Source organism: Dacryopinax primogenitus (genome assembly GCF_000292625.1).
Source record: "Dacryopinax primogenitus strain DJM-731 SS1 chromosome Unknown DACRYscaffold_4, whole genome shotgun sequence".
NCBI classification, from domain to species: domain Eukaryota; kingdom Fungi; phylum Basidiomycota; class Dacrymycetes; order Dacrymycetales; family Dacrymycetaceae; genus Dacryopinax; species Dacryopinax primogenitus.
Genome location: NW_024467201.1, coordinates 1,374,176 through 1,392,613, shown reverse-complemented (window position 1 = coordinate 1,392,613; position 18,438 = coordinate 1,374,176). Strand labels below are relative to the sequence as shown.

Here is an 18,438-nt window from a genome sequence, read left to right as displayed (position 1 = left end):
GTGACCTGCTGTGCATGGCTGTGCATGACCTCATATGACCTGATCACCTGACTAGGCTGAGTAAGCAAGATGTTCTAGCAGGTTCCACCACAGAGGTATAAATATAAGGCCTACTCTGCCTGGGGACTGTCTCTTAGGATCATCCACAGGTACCTATACTGTAGATAGGTCTTAGTCATCAGGTCTACTCCACTTCCTTGTTGCCTGCTTAGACTCTTGGCACTCTTAGGTGAGCAGACTTAGTCAGCCTGTGTTGCCCTAACAATAGGCCTGAAAGGGTGTGAAATCATCCAACAATGGTTGAGTGAGGGCCGTGATGTCTCTGGCAGGATTCCAAAGGACCTGGTTGAGAGATTGCCAAAGTGCAATGATTTGAGCATCCTGCAAGTCAAGCACCTGACTCAGGAAAGACACCACAGTGTTGGGAAGAGTAAGAGGAGGAGTTGCTGGTTGGGTGAGTGTATGGACTTCCTGCCAGGCAATTCTTGTTTGAAGATGTCAAGCTAAAGCCAAGAATGACAACATTTGCTCTACAGAGACACCAGTAAGCACTTGTTGAACATCAAGGAGCTGAGAGAGAAGCTGAGAGATTTCCATAAGAGTAGATAGATGATGGTGATGGTGATAGTGATGGTGTTAATGCGGGAAGATAATATCAGTGATGTGTTGTGTGGATATGAAACAAAAATTAATTAATTAGTAATATTACATAATAAAACCATCTACCAGATTTGTGCCGAGGATCTGGCCAGAGAACCGGCCGGACCCTTGCACAGCCGAGGCCGGAATCTGGAATATATGGATATCTATCCGAAGTACGGATTCCGGATTGCATGTCCTGAAACCCGGATGTACTGGAAATATCAACGTGGAACTGCCACTGATCCAATCCCCACACCAATCACATATTCGCCCAACACGCTTTCTACCAATTCTCCGTTTCTCCGTTCCTCACCCCACGCAGAACCGCACTGCTCCCCCGGTGTTATTGCTTTTCTCTCAGGGTCCAATGAGGTAACTGAACCCTGACCATCAAGGGCTCTTCCGCTCGGGGGTTATCTCGCCTTATGTAGCTCCTTGCTCAAATTAGACTAATCCTCTGTATTCAGTGTTGACGCCTGTTGACACTTGTTTAGCGTCGGACTCAACCGCACAGCACTCTCAAGCAATCACCAGGCAATGAAGTAGTTCTCAGGGATAAGCACAAGAACTTTCACATCGGAGGAGAACGACTCGCTCCTGAGATTTGTGTATAAAACTATCTCCTCAAATCGTGTGACAAATGTCCACACTAACAACATGTCCACTGCACCCAACACCTCCCCCATCACCCAGATCCCCGCCATCTCAGATGGTATCCCCACAAGTGCCGACCTCGCCCCTCTATCCTCTTCACAATCCTTTACACCCTCCTCGTCCCCCTCATCTTCTACCGCGCCCATGGACGCTCATCCTCGCTTCCGCCCGTCTATCCCTCTTCGCGGGCCTTCGGATCGCGACATTCATCCTGCGAGCAATTGAAGCCCACCAGGCCTCCCAAGGCGTCGTCAGCCCGCAAATAGTGCCCTTCGTGGTGGAACAGATCTTCCTAGGCACAGGGTTCATCGTGCTTGCCACCAATCTCGTCAGTCTCGTGAGGTCTCATCTGACGAGGGAAGACGTACCTCGCCCGTCTGAGCAGCTCTATCTTGTCAGGAAGATGCAGCCGGCGGGGACGATCATGATCCTTGGTTTGATCGCAGCCGTGTATATCCCTCCCCCTCTCTCCAACCTTTGAAACTAACACCGCCCAGCGTACTGGGAATCATCGCCGGCGCCCAGTACTCATCTGCCATCTCCGACCCCTCTGTCGCGAGCGAAAGCAAGAGTGAGCGGCTTGTCTCCTCCGCCCTGACGCTCGTCGTATGCATACTCGCATTCCTCCTCTCTGTACACATGTACATCTCTCACCCTTCCATCGCCCGTCGCTCTTCCGTCTACCTCGCGCTCACCTCCCTCCTGATACTGATCATCCCTGCCTACCGGATCGGCTCCATCTCCTCAAGCACCAACCCTACGCTCGCAGACCTGCTGGGCACCAAGACGAAAGCTGAGTTCTGGGTCTTACAGGTCAGCGTAGAGTGGGTAGCACTCACCTTGCTGTGCGCGGTGGATATCCGCACATGGTTCGGTGCTGGTGGGAGAGTGGCTCTGGAGGCTATGGGGCAGGAGGTGGAGATGACAGAGGAGGCTAAGCGGGCGCAGGCGGGGGAGTATGCGATTGGGGCTTGAGCGGCGCGGCAAAGGAGAGACGATTGTCGCACGAATGGGAGCAGGTTTTCTCGTTTTCACGAAATCACTGGCACCAGTGTTGCCTGATAATGACTTCTTCTTTCAATCCCAGAGGATTAGCCGATCAGGGGAATAATCTTATGTCGGAAGATGATTCGCAGGAGACAATGGCGACACACGGGAAGGATAATTTGTGCCGATGGCTATTGATGGGTTGCATGGGCAACCTGAGGCAGCCGGAGTTTCAGCGATGGCGCAAGATGTGTCCAGAGCAAATACCTCAGTGCGCAAGACTTCTAAACCCAATGCTCACAGGTAGATACATCCGGCATACATAATCAGATAGCAACAGATGATCATCTCACCAAATAAGCAGATTACATAAAGATCTAGCGGTACATCAGAAGAACGAATAATTGCCTATCACGGAAACTGGCTTGGCAGGGCCCGTTTGGCGTTGCACAATATTCTTTGGTTGGCGCAGACAGTCGCACAAGTGCATAGTCGGTCCGGGCAGCAACGTGGGTGTGCAGGAGCCCTTGTGAGGAAAGACGCAGTTCAAGCATACGAGATCTCGCTCTTCCCCCTTCCCCCCCTTTCGGCCGTCTGATCCGCCGCGTAAACCTGCTCAAACGGCTCCCTCCCCCGAGAAGAGAGCATCGTCTGCGCCTTCTCCCCTCCCGCAAAGAACCACACCCTGACGTCCACCAGCAGCAGTGCGAGGGTAACAAACTACTCCATCGCCCCCTGCAAGATGTAGAACTTGACTTGGGTGCCTGCGCCTACGAGCGCGGAGATGGAGGGCGAATCCGTGACGCTTGAAACGCGGTACGAAGGGATGATCACCAGTATGCAATTGATGACGAGGAGGTAGATCGTATGTGAGAGGCCGAGGGAAGGATGCGTGAGAAGAAGGAGGGAGACGAGGATCAACAGAGCGCAGACAGCGAGACACAGGGCGACGGAGACGATGCGCAAAGTCTGCACTTCCGAGGCGATGGAGGGGCTGTTGATCGCACTCGAGTACTGGGCTGCGGCGGCAATCCCTAGCGCACTATCCAAACATGAGAAGGAAAAGCAATCAGGCCAGGATTAACGTACATGGCTACGATCAGCGCGAGATGCATGATTCGCACGATTCTTTTCAAGACGTGATGGCCCGCCGGGTGAGCCCAGCGTGTTTCCCCAGCCGGGGGGACGTCCGTCCTCCACATATGGCTCTTGAGCAACTCGATCATCAGATCTGCTAGAATGATGAACCCAATGCCTAGCAGGACTTGCTCAGCGATAAAAGTGCCTAGGTTGGGCACGGGGTTGTTGGGTAGGCTGGCGCTGTGCGCTTCGCTTACTCTTAGGCCGAAGGTAGCGATCCGCATCAGAGCGAAGAAGATGAGCCTGATAAAGGTCCACATGAGTCGACCGGGCTTACGGTAGGTGTAAGTCCTCCATATGCAGGGAGGGAGCAGGATGCCATAGAGGAGACAGAAGAGGATCGAAGGTGCGAAATCGGGGGAGGTGGGGATCCCCCCGCTGATGTTAGGCAGGGAACCGATAGTGCTGTAGGGGTCGGTGTTGCCTGACATTGCCGTGCGCTAGAGGTGTGGTCCAGAGGTATTCAAAGAATATGACCCCGGTGCCCCAAGTGAGTGTAGATCTGTCGTTTAGCCATCCTGAATCTAAGAGCCTTTTTATCTCTAGAAATGGGCTGCTTGGTCTCCCGTTCGCAGTCTTCCCGCACCAAGAAAATACCCGAAAGACATGGAACAAGCCCCGTGAGCATGCTCTATTTTTACCCAAGCCATAGATGAAGGAGAGCCAATATACGCCGAGACTTGCTCATCGTTCGCCGTGAGAAAGTTGACCGCTATGTGCGTTGGGGGCGGTGCTGTGGCTGAAATCTAAGGGTCTCCGGCGCATAGTTGTTAGTCCGCTTCCGGGCGGCGATTTGAGCCGGCCGTAATATATTGCGGGCCTGTAGTTATTTTGTGGGCACTGTTTCTCTTCTCTCAGGCTACTGTACTCATAAAGGTAGGAGTTGAGGCGCCTTTCAGCTGAGTCCCCTTCCTTACAACGGAATTCCCCCTCATTCGAATGTAGTTGTAATCACCTTGTGACTTATCCTGTGGCAGTATTGGACCCTTTCCCCGTCATTAAATAATGAAAACCCGCAGGTGATGACGTCATTGCACTGGTAGATAATGATGTTGTGGCCCGCCTTTTGGTTATTAGCGGGTGAAATGTCACGTGTCCCAAATGCACAGCCACTACTGTACTCACAACCATTAGCCACATCATTCGCCGCACACAATGCTCAAGATGTCCCACCGCGATCCTGATGTCACCCCGCTCTGCTCACTCCTCTCACCCACGCCCACCTCCATACCCCGTTCCCTAGATTCAAGTCTCTTCGTCCTTCAAGCATCTCACAACACCCATCTTCCCCTCCTCCGTTCTGTCCTCGTCGCCGCCGTCTCTCAGTCCGTCTTTTCCTTCATCCCGAGGGGTTTTGCTCACTAGCGCAGAGGGCATCAGGTGCTGGTGCTGACGTTTGATGTTCCTGATCAATGGTTTAAAGGGTTAGAAGGCCTGAGGGTGGAGGACTATACCCATCTTGTTGGGTACGAGCCCTCCGAAGAGCCAGCAGATCCCTCAGTATCAGCTCTCGCAGCACTCGAATCCCGTCTGTTTACCTTACATCTCTTCAACCATCTAGCCTGCTAATTCCTCAACCCAGTACCCCCAGGATCAGCAACGCTTGCTCTCGTTGGGCTTGATCTGCTCCCTCTCGCAAGAGGATACAAGCTCGCCAAGACCCTCTTCACCCACCTATCCGTCCGCCAGCGGTCCCGCATGCTTATCCCGCTCTCTTTACACTCCCAGCTTGCGGAACTCCTAATCCACCCTGTTGCGTTGTCAGGTCGTCTGACACACCTCCTGTTCTATTCCCCGTCGATCTTGCACCACCTGGCAACAAACTTCCTCGTCCTCCCACCTCCTTATACCGACGCGTCCAAGTTCTGGGCCCTCTTCACGGGCGCTGCACATCGCGGAGAGGGAATGAATCCACGCGAAGTATCGATCCAGGAAGGACTTGTGGAGAGCAGGGTCAGGAAGCGCACTCTCATACAACGGGCACTCGAAGGCTGGAAAGAGGGAAAGGAAGGTGTGGAAGCTTGTGATTGGAGGGATTTGGAGGGGATGAAGCTCCTCCTAGCTGACTTAGACCCAGGGGTGCCTCAGACGGTCCGTTCTCCCATTTTCGTGCTGAATTGGGCTCATCCGACTTGCAGTCAGGAACAGACCCGACCCAGGGGTTGTCCTTTAACCTCTCGCTCACGCCCGCCCAGGAACAGGCGAGGGGAGCAGTACCCCTCCCTTATACGCATGCGGGCCAGCCGGAAGAGGGGACGGGCGGGGGGCAAGCTGGGATTCTGTACGAACCGGATGAGGGAGATGATGTAGATGAAGAAGATCCTGATGAGGATTTGGATATCTAATAATGGGGAGGGAACAGCGCGCGGTGGGAGGGCATGGAGCTGTGGAGTGGTTGCCAAGCTCGACGCCGATGCACCCACGCACCAAAACGCCGGCATACCCATTGCACGCCGTACAGAGCCGAACTTCTAACCACCTACCAGGAGAATTTCCTGCCGCACACAACTCTGTTCTGTTTGTTGGCATTCATCCACCTTCACGGGAAATGAGGTTCTCGATCTGGTAACCACACCCAATTACGACTATCGGATATCGATATGTATTGCCCCGAGGCCTCGCTATCGAATATCCGGATCCCCACCTCCAAGGAAGGGTTTTCTTACGGTGGTGCCAGGGCTCGCGACACGCCTCTTCATCTATGGCTACAACCTCGCATTCGCCCGTTGCTTTCCATGATATCGACAACAGCTCCCTGACTAGACTCGACCACGCCAGGAAACAGGAGGATACATATACATTTCATCGGAGCGCACAGAACATCCGATCGGAGCATACATGTCCACTTCTCAACCTATGCTCTATTGGTCAACATTCCCCACCCCTTGGAAACGTGCAAAGCCAGCCTCTCACCACCGTCAACGTACTTCTGCCAGTCAGCATCGAGTCTTCCCCCTCTTCCCTGACAGTGAGCCAACTTGATCTCTGGCGTACGAGCGTGGTCGGATGGTACGAAAAGTGGTACCTGTTGTCAGTTGTACAAGCGACTTGGCGGAGATAGATCGCTATCGAGAGGACTGATCTACCAATGGAAGCCCAAGATCGGTGTTTAAGGACACTTCAAGCACTCGTTCTGCTATTGGGAACAGGGGAAGGAATACGTTTACAATGCTTGCCGAACCGAGCCGATAGCCCTAAATGATGTTCGTGGTTCTCTTATAATAGAACGTGTTTGCAGTCCAAGCAGTCAGCACTCAAGAAACAAAGAAATGGATTATGCTCGAAGTCCTCTACATTATCAACCCCCTAGACAAAATATCACTACACAGGGTTAAACTTGGCCTCCACCTCTGCGGACGGGGAATCGGTCTTGACCCGCTGCCGCCATTCTTTGGGATGCGTCCCGTCGAGCATCATCTTTGCCTCCTGTCCACCGGCAAAGAACCATACTCTGACGTCTACGAGCACCAGCAAGGCAGCGACGATCCATTCTACCATCGCCTGCAGGATATAGAACTTGACACGTGTAGCGGTGCTTATCAGGTCCGTGAGGCTCGTGTGCGTCGCCACGGAGGTCGAGAGCCTGAATGCGGGGATGACGAGCAGCAACCCGCCAGTGATGAAAAGGTACAGCGTGCGTTGCACGCCCAGGTGGGGGAACCTAATAAGTAGGAGAAGGGATATGATCACGATGAAGCCGACGACGATGAGGGCGATGGAGGTGGAGGCGATACGCAGTGCTTTCACAGTGTCGTTTTTCGACGGGTTGCTCACTGCGGAGGAGTACATCGCCCCTGCCACGATTCCCATTGCACTGTACTCTGATTAGATGTTGAAGAGCAGGGACGAAAGAAAAGGACGTACATGGCTGCTATGAGAGAAGCATGCAAGATGGTGATGAAATATCGTAGTATAGGAGCTCGGTTCGCCTGCGCAAACTCTGTCTCGTCTTCGAGTGGCACATCCGTTCTTGAGATATGACTCTGGAGGAAGACGACCATGAGGTCGAGCATGACGATGAAGCCTACGCCGAGGAGAATCTGCTCGGCGATGAAGATGTTCAAGCTGGGGAGGGGATTGAACGGCAGCTCAGCGGTGACGGCCTCATCTGCTCTCAGGGCAAAGGTTGCAATACGGATGACGAGGAAGAGGACTAGTCGGATGAATGTGAAGAGGAGCATGCGCGGACGACGGTAGGTGTAGGCGCGCCAGATTGTTGGGAACAAAAGCAGGAAGTAGGCAACGATGAATACGATGGACGGGGCGAGGTCGGGGCGCGTAGGGAGGCCGCCGGAGATTGCAGGAAAGTTGGTCACCTGAAGCGGAGAGACTTGTCCTGCCTCTGAGATTAAGTACAAATCCATGAGAAGGACGAGGGAGAAGTGCAAAGTAGAGACTCAAGAGAGATGTCGCAAAAGCAACGTTCGATACTGTATGGAACTGTCGGCAGATGCGCCGCCATGGTCATTATATACATTCTACCGTATGGTCCGGGGGTGCGTCCACCCAAAGGGCATGCACGAAGAGAAAAGAGAAGCGATCTGCCCACCCCCGGCGTCTCGGACGCACAGCAGGACACCAATACATTAAAATATCACGTGACTGGGGTCCCGGCGCTCTCCTCGCCCTTGGCAAGCCCATCCCTGGTGAGAAGCACGTGATGTGACCCACCCCGGTTGGGGAGGGTTACTAACCTGTGGTTGGTGTGCACGGTCAGCGTGCGCAGATTGCGGGAGAAAGACTCCGATACCCTGGTAACGTAACGGGTTTCACGGGATAGTTTGAACGGTGACATTCGGTCAATTGCCCGACCGAGCTGAATTGGACCGGTCTCGCTGGTGGGGACCGGAGACCAGCTCGCTGCAGTGAGCCCTACCATTATCAATCCTTTGCTCACTGCTATCATCAATCAACTGAGGTGTCTTCGTTACCTTGAACTTGGATATGGGGAGTGGGAGAGGCCATAGGAGACGAGGGATGAGGGATGAAATGAACCCACAGTCGTATATGCAGCATTCGAGCGCAAAGAGGAATGCACTTGACTTAAGCGCCCTAAAGGTAGGACAAGAGCGCAGCGAGTGAATGATTATTCACGAGCCATATCGGGGATCCTTGTTGCGCAAGCTGCGGGGCTGCACTGATTTTTCTCGTGACAATAATCACATCTACAATACATGCATTGCTGGTGTCATACGATGGCAAGCATATGAATGATCAAGTAGTGTATCTATTCTAAGATATCGCAACCTGTCACTTTCACGGGACAAGCCTCGACCCATCAAGCATATGACCCTGGGGTCCTATCTCCCCATCCCCTCACGGGACCCAACCTCATCTCTTCCGCACTTCCCTGTGGGATCAGTCCCCCGCGTTCAAGCATCATCTGCTTCTCTCCTCCAGCAAAGAACCATACCCTCACATCTACGAGCACCAGTAGGCCAGCGACGAGCCATTCTGCGAGTCCCTGGAGGATGTAGAATTTGACCCTTATGTCTGTGCTAACGAGATCTTCGAGGGATGGCTGAGATGCTAGGGTTGTGGACAGTCGGTAGGCAGGAACGACAAGTATTATACAGCTCGTTACTAAGAGGTAGACGGACCTCGACTGGCCCAGGTGAGAATACTGGAGCATCAGGAAGAGGGAGACGATGGCGCAGAGCGCGGAGACGACGAGTGCGATTACGGTGCTTGCTGTGCGCAGTGTCTTGACGTTCGAGGCAGTGGAGGGGTCTGTGAGAGCGTCCGAGTACTGAGTGCCGGCCACGATGCCTAGTGCACTTTGGACATGTTAGGACTTGCCAGTGGAAGGAGAGGAGAGAGAAAGAGAACATACATCGATACTATCAGAGCTACATGCATGAGCCTCACAATCCGCTGCAGAACGTTTCGCTGGCCTTCCTGAGCAAACAGCGTCTCATCGACCACCTGAACGTCGGTGCGCCAGATGTGGCTTTTGAGCAGCTCGACAATAAGGTCCACGAGTACAATGAACCCCACGCCTAGGAGGATTTGTTCGGCGATGAAGATCCCCTCACTGGGAACGGGGTTGTCTGGGATCTGGGCAGAAGCGCCTTCTGCTGCTCGGAGGGCGAATGTGGCAACACGGATTGAGATGAAGAGACAGAGACGGACAAAAGTGAAGAGGAGTGTACCAGGGTGCCGGTAAGTCCAGGTTCTCCAGATCGCAAGGGGCAGTAGGGCCACGTAGGCAATCGTGAAGATAATCGAGGGCGCTTCATCTGGTGATGTTGGGAGGCCACCCGAGAGAGCGGGGAAGGAGGCGAAAGAAAACGATCCAGTAGAGTTGGACATTCTTGCAGTTAGAAGGGGTGCTGGGGCTGTTGTTGTTGGTGAGTCTTATTTTTCAGAACATGAAGGTATTTATGCACCTGTCTTCTCCTCCTACCATCATTTTCCTCCAGCATCCCCGCAGCATCATCCCTATGGCCCATGGCGAACAACAACACAGCGACTTGCACAAAGCATACCGATCCCGATGCCGTCAGGGTCCGTCGGACCGCACCTCGGCACTTCCCATGTGAGAAGACCCTTGTCAGCCAATAGGAGCGCTCCCTCGGCGGTTACACCGGGTGGGTGTGCGGGGCGGCCTGGACGGGTCTCCGTTTGACATTCCGAAACTCCTAGCTTTTGGGCTGGCAAACTGCGGCCGGTGCATCGCGTGAGATGAGGGAGCGACTAGGTTTTCTCCGAAAGTTTTGTGCGTTTAATTTTCGCCTTGAACCATACGCCAGTACGAGGAGAGATCAGATAGCATTGCCTTGCCTTCGAATTTGTCCGCCAGAGCAGTAGTCATCGGATCAAAATATCCCCGCAGCTGCGCGCATGAGACCTGATCTGCGCTGTTCATGGATTGGTATATGGAGTCTGCTTTGGCCTCAAAATGGACATCTGGTCAGAACGGGGAATGACGCGCAGTAGTGCTGAGACCTCGAATGTTGCTTCTATTTGGCGTGATTACTGAGAAATCCACCAGGAGTGTAGATAGCCATGACATGCTTGTTGTAAGCGGAGGTGAGCTGATGGAGGTTTCACAACCCCGATTAGAAGAGAATCGCAGCGAAATACGTGGAATACTCAACGGAGATAACATGCGATTCTTGCACGGGTGGTTGGAAAGATGCGCCGATAGTCCAGAACCTTTCAGTTATCAAACCGGGCTCTCGCTTTACATTAGCACAGGAATCTTCATCCCGCCTGCATTTCTGTATCGCGCTACCGGGATAAAAACATAACCGAGCAAGCGCCCATATCAATATATGCAGATCTTGGGCCATCTTCTGATGGTGTACTCTGCTCTTCTTATCGTGAGAATGATACACGTGTCAAGTAAGTGCTGTTTCGAAGCAGCGGGTTTGCCACATTCGCATCGGGGCTAAATACCGGAAATGAACGCGTCGTCGGACTCAGGACTCCGGTTGCGCTGCTCGAGGCAGCTATGGAAGTGTATTCATAGCACCGGCGTTCCCTGATGACCTGAGGATATTCGGTGCATGAGCGAAGTTGCACACGAACTAGCTGAACCTGGCAGGAGATGACAAGGAGCGATTCAGTGTGTTCTCATATCTCTTGACTCGTGGGTAGTGGTGATCGGGAAGAATCCAAGATTAAATGATCGAGTTTGACGTGCGTGAAGCGGAGGACGCTGGAGTCTTTATGTGCACCCCGATGATCCATTATCTCCACAACCGTGTGGTTGATATGAGGCGCCAAATCCTCCGTGGATTTGAACCTGATTGACGTGCCCGGTACCGCACACTGCGTCCTGAGGAGCTGCCCCGGCGTTATCTCCGGCGCGCGTTTCGTGTGGATGGGTCCTTCAGTTAGTAACGGCATTCTTCGCGCTTATGACGATGTAAAGAACCGCTGCAAAACCCGAGAAGATGTTGACCATAAGTGAAATAGTATGCCGTAGGTGCTTCTTGGCGGACCTGTTCCCTGACCCGAGCTCGGTATCGAGCTCGACCCCGAGCCCGGAACCCCCGACGTGCACGCCTTGAGTCGCACACCAACGACAGAGCATTTTAGCCCGCTTGTTAGCAGGCTGACGTCTCAGTGTGCGTCCGGATATTCCCTGCATAACGTAGACAAATACAGGTTCAATCCAGACAGTGGTTATAAGGCGGTGCAGAGAGTAGAGACCGCTGGCAGTCGCGCGTTGTACGAAATCAAGCTGTACGACCGGAGCCCGTGGGTAGTTTCTCTTCTCAACAGTGTCTCGCCTACGTACCTCGTCTGAGTACATATCATATCTCCATCATAGCAAAGGTACGATGAAAGATCCAGTGACATCGGAAAGAAGGTAGGCCATCAGACTTGCAAGTATGGTGTTGGTGATGAGGCAAGGTGTATGTATGCATACGCGCATGACGCGTCCCTGATCAAGTCATGCTCCACGCGCCCCATTCCTAAGCTCCATCACCTCTCATTCCAACCCGATCTGCTTTCTTCCCTGGTCAAACCTAGTTGACATTCTCAACGCATATCATAACAATGGGAGAAACAGTCGCATGGTGCGCATATATCTACGCATATAGCTGACTCTGATGAAGATCACAGTCCGATCTGCGGGAGTACCCTTTCTGAGGATGACATCAACGCCCACTTAGACAGATGCTGCGTAAAGACACCGACAAAACCTTCGAAGCAGAATGGATCGATCGCGGGATCGAGACCAAAGCCTATCGCACCTATATTCCTACATAAAAGGCCACCCTCTCCTATTGCTACTCCAAAGTCACCTCCCCTCAAACGGGCAAGACCATCCGCATCCCACACCTCCTCCTCCTATCAATCCCATCCCTCCTCCTCTGCATCCCATCCCCGATCCACGCCATTTCACTCCTCCGCACCGATACACTCTCCCCACACCATCAAGAACAGTACTTCCTCAAACCTCCTCGCTGCCCAGCCCCTTGCAGAACGCCTTCGCCCACAAACATTAGACGACTTTGTAGGACAAGAAGATGTTGTTGGTCCTGGAAGTCTCTTGCGCGGATTGATGGAGAAAGAAGGGAGTACTGGCGTAGGGAGCTGTGTACTGTGGGGTCCTCCAGGAACAGGTGTGTTCTCTCTGATGTCTACGTGGTCTCGCTAACCTTATGTGCTGCTCTTACTTGGTGAATAGGGAAGACGACCCTTGCCCGCATCCTGGCACATAAGAGCGACGCGGTGTTCAAAGAGCTCAGCGCGACAAGCAGCGGCACAGCCGACGTCCGGGGAATATTCGAAGAAGCCAAGAACCTCTTAAAGCTCACTGGAAGGTACACGCCTCCCGCACTTTGAGTTGGCGCTAAGCTGATGTAATGCAGGAGAACGATATTGTTCGTGGATGAGATACAGAGATTCAATAAGGCTCAGCAAGACTTGTTCTTGCCCTATGTGGAGAACGGGTGGATTCAGGTGCGTTCCCTGCTCATCCACATCCCATTCTTCACCTCCTGCTCGACCTTGTGCTCTTCTTCCTGTACCGCTATCCTGCTTCGAGACCAGCACTAATCTATGTGCCCTAGCTTCTTGCGGCCACCACAGAAAACCCATCGTTCAAGGTCAACGGTGCACTTCTCTCCCGATGTCGCGTCTTCGTCCTCCATTCCTTGACATACGAAAACCTGCTCCAGATCCTCTGTAACGCCGTCTCTCGCATAAGCTCCAGCACCTCCCCCTCGACAAGTGCGCCCGCGCGACCAATACCAGACCAGATCCTGGAACGGATTGCCCGCCTCTCAGCAGGCGACGCGCGCACCGCGCTCTCAGCACTCGAACTAGTCCTCTCCGCCCCTGCCACGCTCTCTGAAGCGGCACTACTCGAGACGGTAAAACGCAGCGTTGTAGCGCGCTACGATAGGACAGGAGACGACAGGTACGACCTCATCTCCGCCTTGCACAAGAGCTTGAGGGGGAGTGACGTCGATGCGGCGATGTACTACTTAGCCAGGTGCGTTCGGTCTGCCCTAACCTGATCGACTATTTCATGCTGCTATGCCTCTAGGATGCTCAGTGCTGGAGAAGACCCGCTGTACGTTGCGAGACGGCTGATTGTGGTTGCGAGCGAAGATGTAGGATTGGCGAATAATGAAGCGCTACCTTTGGTGCGCTCTTCCCTCCCACCTGGCTCAGCTCGAACTCACCAACTGCCTCGGCTCTACCTCCCACGTTTTCTGCACTTGCATCATGACTCCCTGGTGTCCGTTCGCCCATCTACAGGCCGTATCGACCTACCAAGCATGCCAATTGATCGGCATGCCAGAATGCAGGATCAACCTCGCACATTGTGTGGCCCACCTGGCGCTGAGCAAGAAGAGCACGAGAAGCTACATGGCTTATAATAGGGTACGTGTGCTTGTTACTTTTGGGCAATCAACTTCTGTTTTGCTGAGAGCTTCGTTCTGAGTGCGGCAACTCTTTCCCGTCGTTTCCCTCTTTGCTCTTAGTCTGTCATGTGGTCCTCTCACCCTCGTTCCAGTTCCTCCCTTCGTCTTTCTGTTACTCTTAGCCTCCGTCTTCCCCTGCGAGCTGTCGGCTTTGCTTCTTTCCCCTGTACATCTTTTCCTCTTTTGATCAGGACCGAGCATGCTGTTCTGTCCATTCCCCTTCCCTTCCGAGCCCCAAGCTGACCTTTGTTCCTATGATCCCGTTGAACAGGCGGAAGCAGCTGCAAAACAAGATACCACTGTGCCCGTTCCGATGAACATTCGTAACGCCCCGACGCGTCTCATGAAAGAGCTGGGCTATGGCAAGGGATATTTGTATAATCCTAACTTCGCGTGAGTTTCGTTGTGCTTCTTCGCGTGTATGACAGGCCGTGGCTGATACTGTCGCAGACACCCAGTGCACAATGTCTTCCTCCCCTCCACCCTCCAAGGAAGCCGGTTTTTATGGGAAGAAGGGGAAGGCAAGACCTGGGATGAAGAAGCCCTGCAAGACTGGGAGACAGTGGAGAACGAAGGCAGGCAATGGGAGGGTCGGAAGGGGAGGACCGCCATTCGCAGGGATCTGGACAACATTGCTGCCCGAAGAGATGATCGAAGAGGGGAGATGAGGGAGGGAGGGAGCGAGTTGGATGGGCTTTGATGTCTGGACTTGACGGAGAGGTAAGCCCCCTTGAGTTGCTTTTCGAACCTTCTCACTGCCGTTTTGGAACAGGTATCAGATCTGGGTTCAATATGTTGACCTCAGATCGTACTGTACACTATACCAAGGAAGCTGGCTGTGTGCCCAGTCTTCGCATGTATGCAATATGTACAGGACTCTACCTGGAAGTTTTTCTTGCCTGTGTATGGACTGGTTCCCAGATCCTTGGTTCCGCATAATGAGGTAGGCATCAGGTGTAGAAGCTACGGCCAATTGAGTAGGCGGGAGGATTTCTGATTGTGAGGTACGTCCTCCCACCTAGAATAACGCGGTCTGTGCATCGTCACGAGATACGATCATTGGCATTGGTTCCATTTTATCACGAACGCTGTCGCTCACAACTTATAACAGATCTTATTGGAGATCTTGACTCGTCTTCCGGAGGGCACGTTCACGAGCCACATACCGATCTACTGGGGCAGGACGTTCAACCAGGAAATGTAGGCCGATGTGGACGTAGGTCTGCAATGACTGTCCGCACTTTGTTGTGGGAAAGCCATCTGCCCCTTATTCAGTTTTCCCCTGCTGTATCCATCCTGGATCCATCCAAGAGGTCCGGTCGATTTCAACAAGTTGTCCCGTGAGAATGAGGTGTGACCCATGTTGCAAGGGTCACGACCCTTTGAGATACTGAGGTGTATTCGCTGGCTTTCAACCTCGACTAATATTGGTACACTCTAGCAATCCAGGCCATCACAAAGTCGTTCTGTGATCAACAAGCATTCGTGGAACAGCCGAGCCTCCATCAGACATCACGTGAGGAAGCTGTGCTGCTTATTTTGCTTTCTCATCTCATCAGCTTGTATCGGCTCTCTTCACCGCTCTTCAAGCATTTGTTCAGCCAGGTTCTAGGCTGATCCATGCTTCTCGCTCCATGTACGGCCTCTAGCGCAAACAGATTATTGTAGATCCGCCTATCGCTGACAGTTGGACACGAGCGGACTGGACTTCTGCCGGGACCGGATATGAGACAGTTTGCACGGAGAAGTTTCTTCGCCCATCGTATCCTGCTCTCAACTGAGACTTCATTTTACGTCGACATAACAGGATATTTTTCCTCCTTGGTCCCGGCTTGGTATACCCGAGTGCCACCACAAGGAACTTGGGCTGTGTTACGTTAAATGTCACACCATCATCTGGAGTACCATATTCTTGCCTCATGTTCATACAACCACATACGTATACATTACTCCGCCTTGCCCCAACGTTCCGAGCCGCTTAGCCGAAGACACACATAACCTGTGATCTGGCCTATTCTGTCGGAATAACCGCAACGAGGATGCGCAACGCTATTCCTGCCTTTGTCCACATGACAGGAGGACCCATGATCACCTACCCCTTCGCTGGAACACGCGATCCAGCCTCGAACATGAGCTGTCAGTCCTGATGACAACAACAACGACAAGCAGCCTCAATCTCCGCCAATCCATGGATACAAGAACATTTGACTATGCCAATATATCTTTGGCTCCTGCAGGCTGCGCACTGAATGCGGTATCGCCTCAGGGGCTAGCCGAATTTCGTCGTTCACTCACATTGACCGACTCCCGAGCCACATCCCCCGCTAGCCGGTATATACTTGGAGTTGATAAGTCTTAAAAACGATGTCTTACTCCGGTGCATCATCTGAACTTGGTAAAACTGGCACTCAAGACACCCCCTATGCGAGTTCCGCTGGAGAAACATGGCCTCAAGCTTGAATCCGCTCGATTTCGAAGACATTGTGCGATCTGCACTAATCCTGAACGTAAGTGGTTCAGAAGCACGTGAGAAGCAGTGCCTCATGTTCCGTCCAGCAAGCCTATAGTAACGCCGTTTCCTCGGTAGCAACATCTCCGGACTGACCACTCTCCCTCTTAACAGTCGGCTCATTAGCATTCATCCTCTATGGTGGGCTTACTTGTTCTCAGCATACGTCCGGGCGCTTATTTGCGGACACAGACCATGCATTAACGCTTGATGAAGAGGTGCATTCCTGACGCTTGGACCTTACATGACTTCTCACTTATCATCGGCTTCCCCTAGATCCACTACATGTGGTCCTGCGATCGAATAGAGATTGGGAAAATCTTATTCTGCCTGGTGTGTTCGCTTGAACCGTCTCAGTTAGCCTGAGGCTGATGAGCAAAAGAATCGTTATCTGGTCCCCGCAGAATACGCAGTTACCCTTTATGGTAAGTGAAACAGTGGCACTTCTCAACGATCAGGATTGACCCCATGTAGGCTTTCTCGCTGTCCCAAGCCTACCAGTTCGTCCGTCCACTAGTCCCACTTGGCAGCGAGATTGACGTAGTGCGCCAAGGTATGCAAGATCTTATACATGTTCCAAGAATACTCGTCCCTGGGGAGTTTGGCTGTTGTCCAAAGTATGTCCGTCTGATTTCTAATTTCATGCTGTTCGCTAATTTCAGCGGTCCAGTTGTGTTAATGACACGAACATGGATTCTTTGGGGTGCGAACAAGCTCCTGCTGGCAACGCTCATTGTTCTGCTCCTCGGCTGTCTATACGCCACTGGCATTCTCCTATGCTTTATAAGCAATGGGCAAGATTGTACGTCCATCCCTGACATTTATCACATATTGACCGACAAATCGTGTAGTCCTCGTTGATGCCGATCTTAAGATTGGATGTATAGTCATCGAGGGTCCAGCGCCTCTCTTTTGGACCTTCTGGCTGCCTGTTATCGGCTTCGATCTTGTTCTTTTTATCCTCACGTTGGTGAAGGTGATCCAGCATCAGCGGGAGGCCATTCATGGTCCGCTCGTCGACATCCTGCATCGTGACGGCCTCGTGTACTTCGCCCTGAGCTTAGGGTTGGGGATCGGCAACATGATCACCTTTGCATTAGCACCGCTTCATCTCAAATCTGTTGCATTACCGTAAGGAATGTCTATCGAAAATTGATACAAGCTGACGGCCGACGGCAGACTCATGACAGCGACCTTATGTGTGACATGCTCCCGGATGCTGTTGAATGTGCGACAGGTTGGCCATCACATTCCTTCGCCACCGCCGTCGGAAACTACGTTTGGATTTGGCAACGCAGAGACATTCGAGCTGGACAGTCTTCGTCGACGCCATCGCTCGACGGACTTTGCTGAGTTATCACCAACCAGCCCCACCCTGCCTTCTCCTCTACAACGCCCGTCCGACTGGCGTCGTAACATCCAGGTTGCTACGGAAGTGAACACTAATCAGCGCATGAATGGAACGATCGTCACGAGTAGTAGCGGGTCTAGTTCCGATGGATTTCATTTTGATTTACCGACTGCACCGACTGCCATGCATATCGGGGGCCGTGACAGGTCACTATCTCTTGCATCGACGGCATCTCCGCTTACCCCACCATCAACCACATCTGAGACGCCGTTTGCAATGCTTTGCGAGGAGCACGTAGTCCACATGGGATATGCCGTTTGAGTGATGAGCGCTGATTGGGTTCGGTGAGAATACTGCATTTACTCTTCTTCCATTTGCATGATGAAATGCGGACAGCAGCATTATTTGACAAGTGATATGACCATGATATCTCTCTGTATGATTCCTTGCATGAACCAATGATGCCCAATGTCGGCGTTTTCGCCGCGCCGCAGTAGGTCGGCGTCGGGCAGGGCTTTCATCACTGCACACTATGCGGCTTCTCCGAAAAACTTTGAGTTATCCATTCAGTTCGTCCCTTTCAAGCTCGGGCTAGTGGTTCTCGCTTACATAATCCAACCCACCGCATTTTCTAGCTTTGACTTTTTGGAACGTGCTGAGGTCGTGCGTTCAGCTATAAATAACGAGAATGTCATGGTGGTCGCCCTGTAGCAGGGAACACCCCAAGCACCAACCTTCTGCACAGTCGGGCGAAAGCGTACATA

The 18,438-nt window shown here is 52.7% G+C and overlaps 7 protein-coding genes across 7 annotated transcripts; 4 read left to right on the top strand and 3 right to left on the bottom strand.

The window, feature by feature from the left end:
• Positions 1–3,003: 3,003 nt before the first annotated feature.
• Positions 3,004–3,854, bottom strand: DACRYDRAFT_14519 (uncharacterized protein; the record flags this gene model as incomplete). Its single annotated transcript, XM_040771039.1, has 2 exons — positions 3,004–3,325; positions 3,373–3,854. The coding sequence occupies 2 exons, from the start codon at positions 3,852–3,854 to the stop codon at positions 3,004–3,006; spliced, it is 804 nt and encodes a 267-aa protein (XP_040631344.1).
• An 857-nt stretch (positions 3,855–4,711) lies between these two features.
• On the top strand, positions 4,712–6,377 carry DACRYDRAFT_93751 (uncharacterized protein). Its single transcript, XM_040777177.1, has 4 exons — positions 4,712–4,748; positions 4,794–4,951; positions 5,006–5,514; positions 5,562–6,377. Exons 3-4 carry the CDS (start codon positions 5,122–5,124, stop codon positions 5,766–5,768), a joined length of 600 nt encoding a protein of 199 aa, XP_040631343.1. The 5' UTR covers positions 4,712–4,748; positions 4,794–4,951; positions 5,006–5,121; the 3' UTR covers positions 5,769–6,377.
• A 320-nt stretch (positions 6,378–6,697) lies between these two features.
• On the bottom strand, positions 6,698–7,929 carry DACRYDRAFT_20972 (uncharacterized protein). Its single transcript, XM_040772175.1, has 2 exons — positions 7,288–7,929; positions 6,698–7,237 (listed from the first exon to the last, which is right to left on the bottom strand). Exons 1-2 carry the CDS (start codon positions 7,785–7,787, stop codon positions 6,745–6,747), a joined length of 993 nt encoding a protein of 330 aa, XP_040631342.1. The 5' UTR covers positions 7,788–7,929; the 3' UTR covers positions 6,698–6,744.
• Positions 7,930–8,701: 772 nt separating this feature from the next.
• Positions 8,702–9,735, bottom strand: DACRYDRAFT_14517 (uncharacterized protein; the record flags this gene model as incomplete). Its single annotated transcript, XM_040771038.1, has 2 exons — positions 8,702–9,200; positions 9,257–9,735. 2 exons carry the CDS (start codon positions 9,733–9,735, stop codon positions 8,702–8,704), a joined length of 978 nt encoding a protein of 325 aa, XP_040631341.1.
• A 1,378-nt stretch (positions 9,736–11,113) lies between these two features.
• On the top strand, positions 11,114–11,702 carry DACRYDRAFT_20971 (uncharacterized protein). The gene is made up of 2 exons (XM_040772174.1): positions 11,114–11,393; positions 11,414–11,702. Exons 1-2 carry the CDS (start codon positions 11,325–11,327, stop codon positions 11,678–11,680), a joined length of 336 nt encoding a protein of 111 aa, XP_040631340.1. The 5' UTR covers positions 11,114–11,324; the 3' UTR covers positions 11,681–11,702.
• A 232-nt stretch (positions 11,703–11,934) lies between these two features.
• DACRYDRAFT_114770 (P-loop containing nucleoside triphosphate hydrolase protein) lies at positions 11,935–14,514 on the top strand (the record flags this gene model as incomplete). Its single annotated transcript, XM_040769872.1, has 9 exons — positions 11,935–11,954; positions 12,001–12,503; positions 12,569–12,704; positions 12,753–12,843; positions 12,954–13,378; positions 13,433–13,532; positions 13,648–13,773; positions 14,086–14,207; positions 14,265–14,514. 9 exons carry the CDS (start codon positions 11,935–11,937, stop codon positions 14,512–14,514), a joined length of 1,773 nt encoding a protein of 590 aa, XP_040631339.1.
• Positions 14,515–16,258: 1,744 nt separating this feature from the next.
• On the top strand, positions 16,259–17,995 carry DACRYDRAFT_114769 (uncharacterized protein; the record flags this gene model as incomplete). The annotated part of the gene is made up of 11 exons (XM_040769871.1): positions 16,259–16,321; positions 16,371–16,380; positions 16,438–16,464; positions 16,516–16,541; positions 16,600–16,656; positions 16,706–16,748; positions 16,798–16,823; positions 16,877–16,940; positions 16,994–17,125; positions 17,175–17,454; positions 17,503–17,995. The coding sequence occupies 11 exons, from the start codon at positions 16,259–16,261 to the stop codon at positions 17,993–17,995; spliced, it is 1,221 nt and encodes a 406-aa protein (XP_040631338.1).
• Positions 17,996–18,438: the final 443 nt, after the last annotated feature.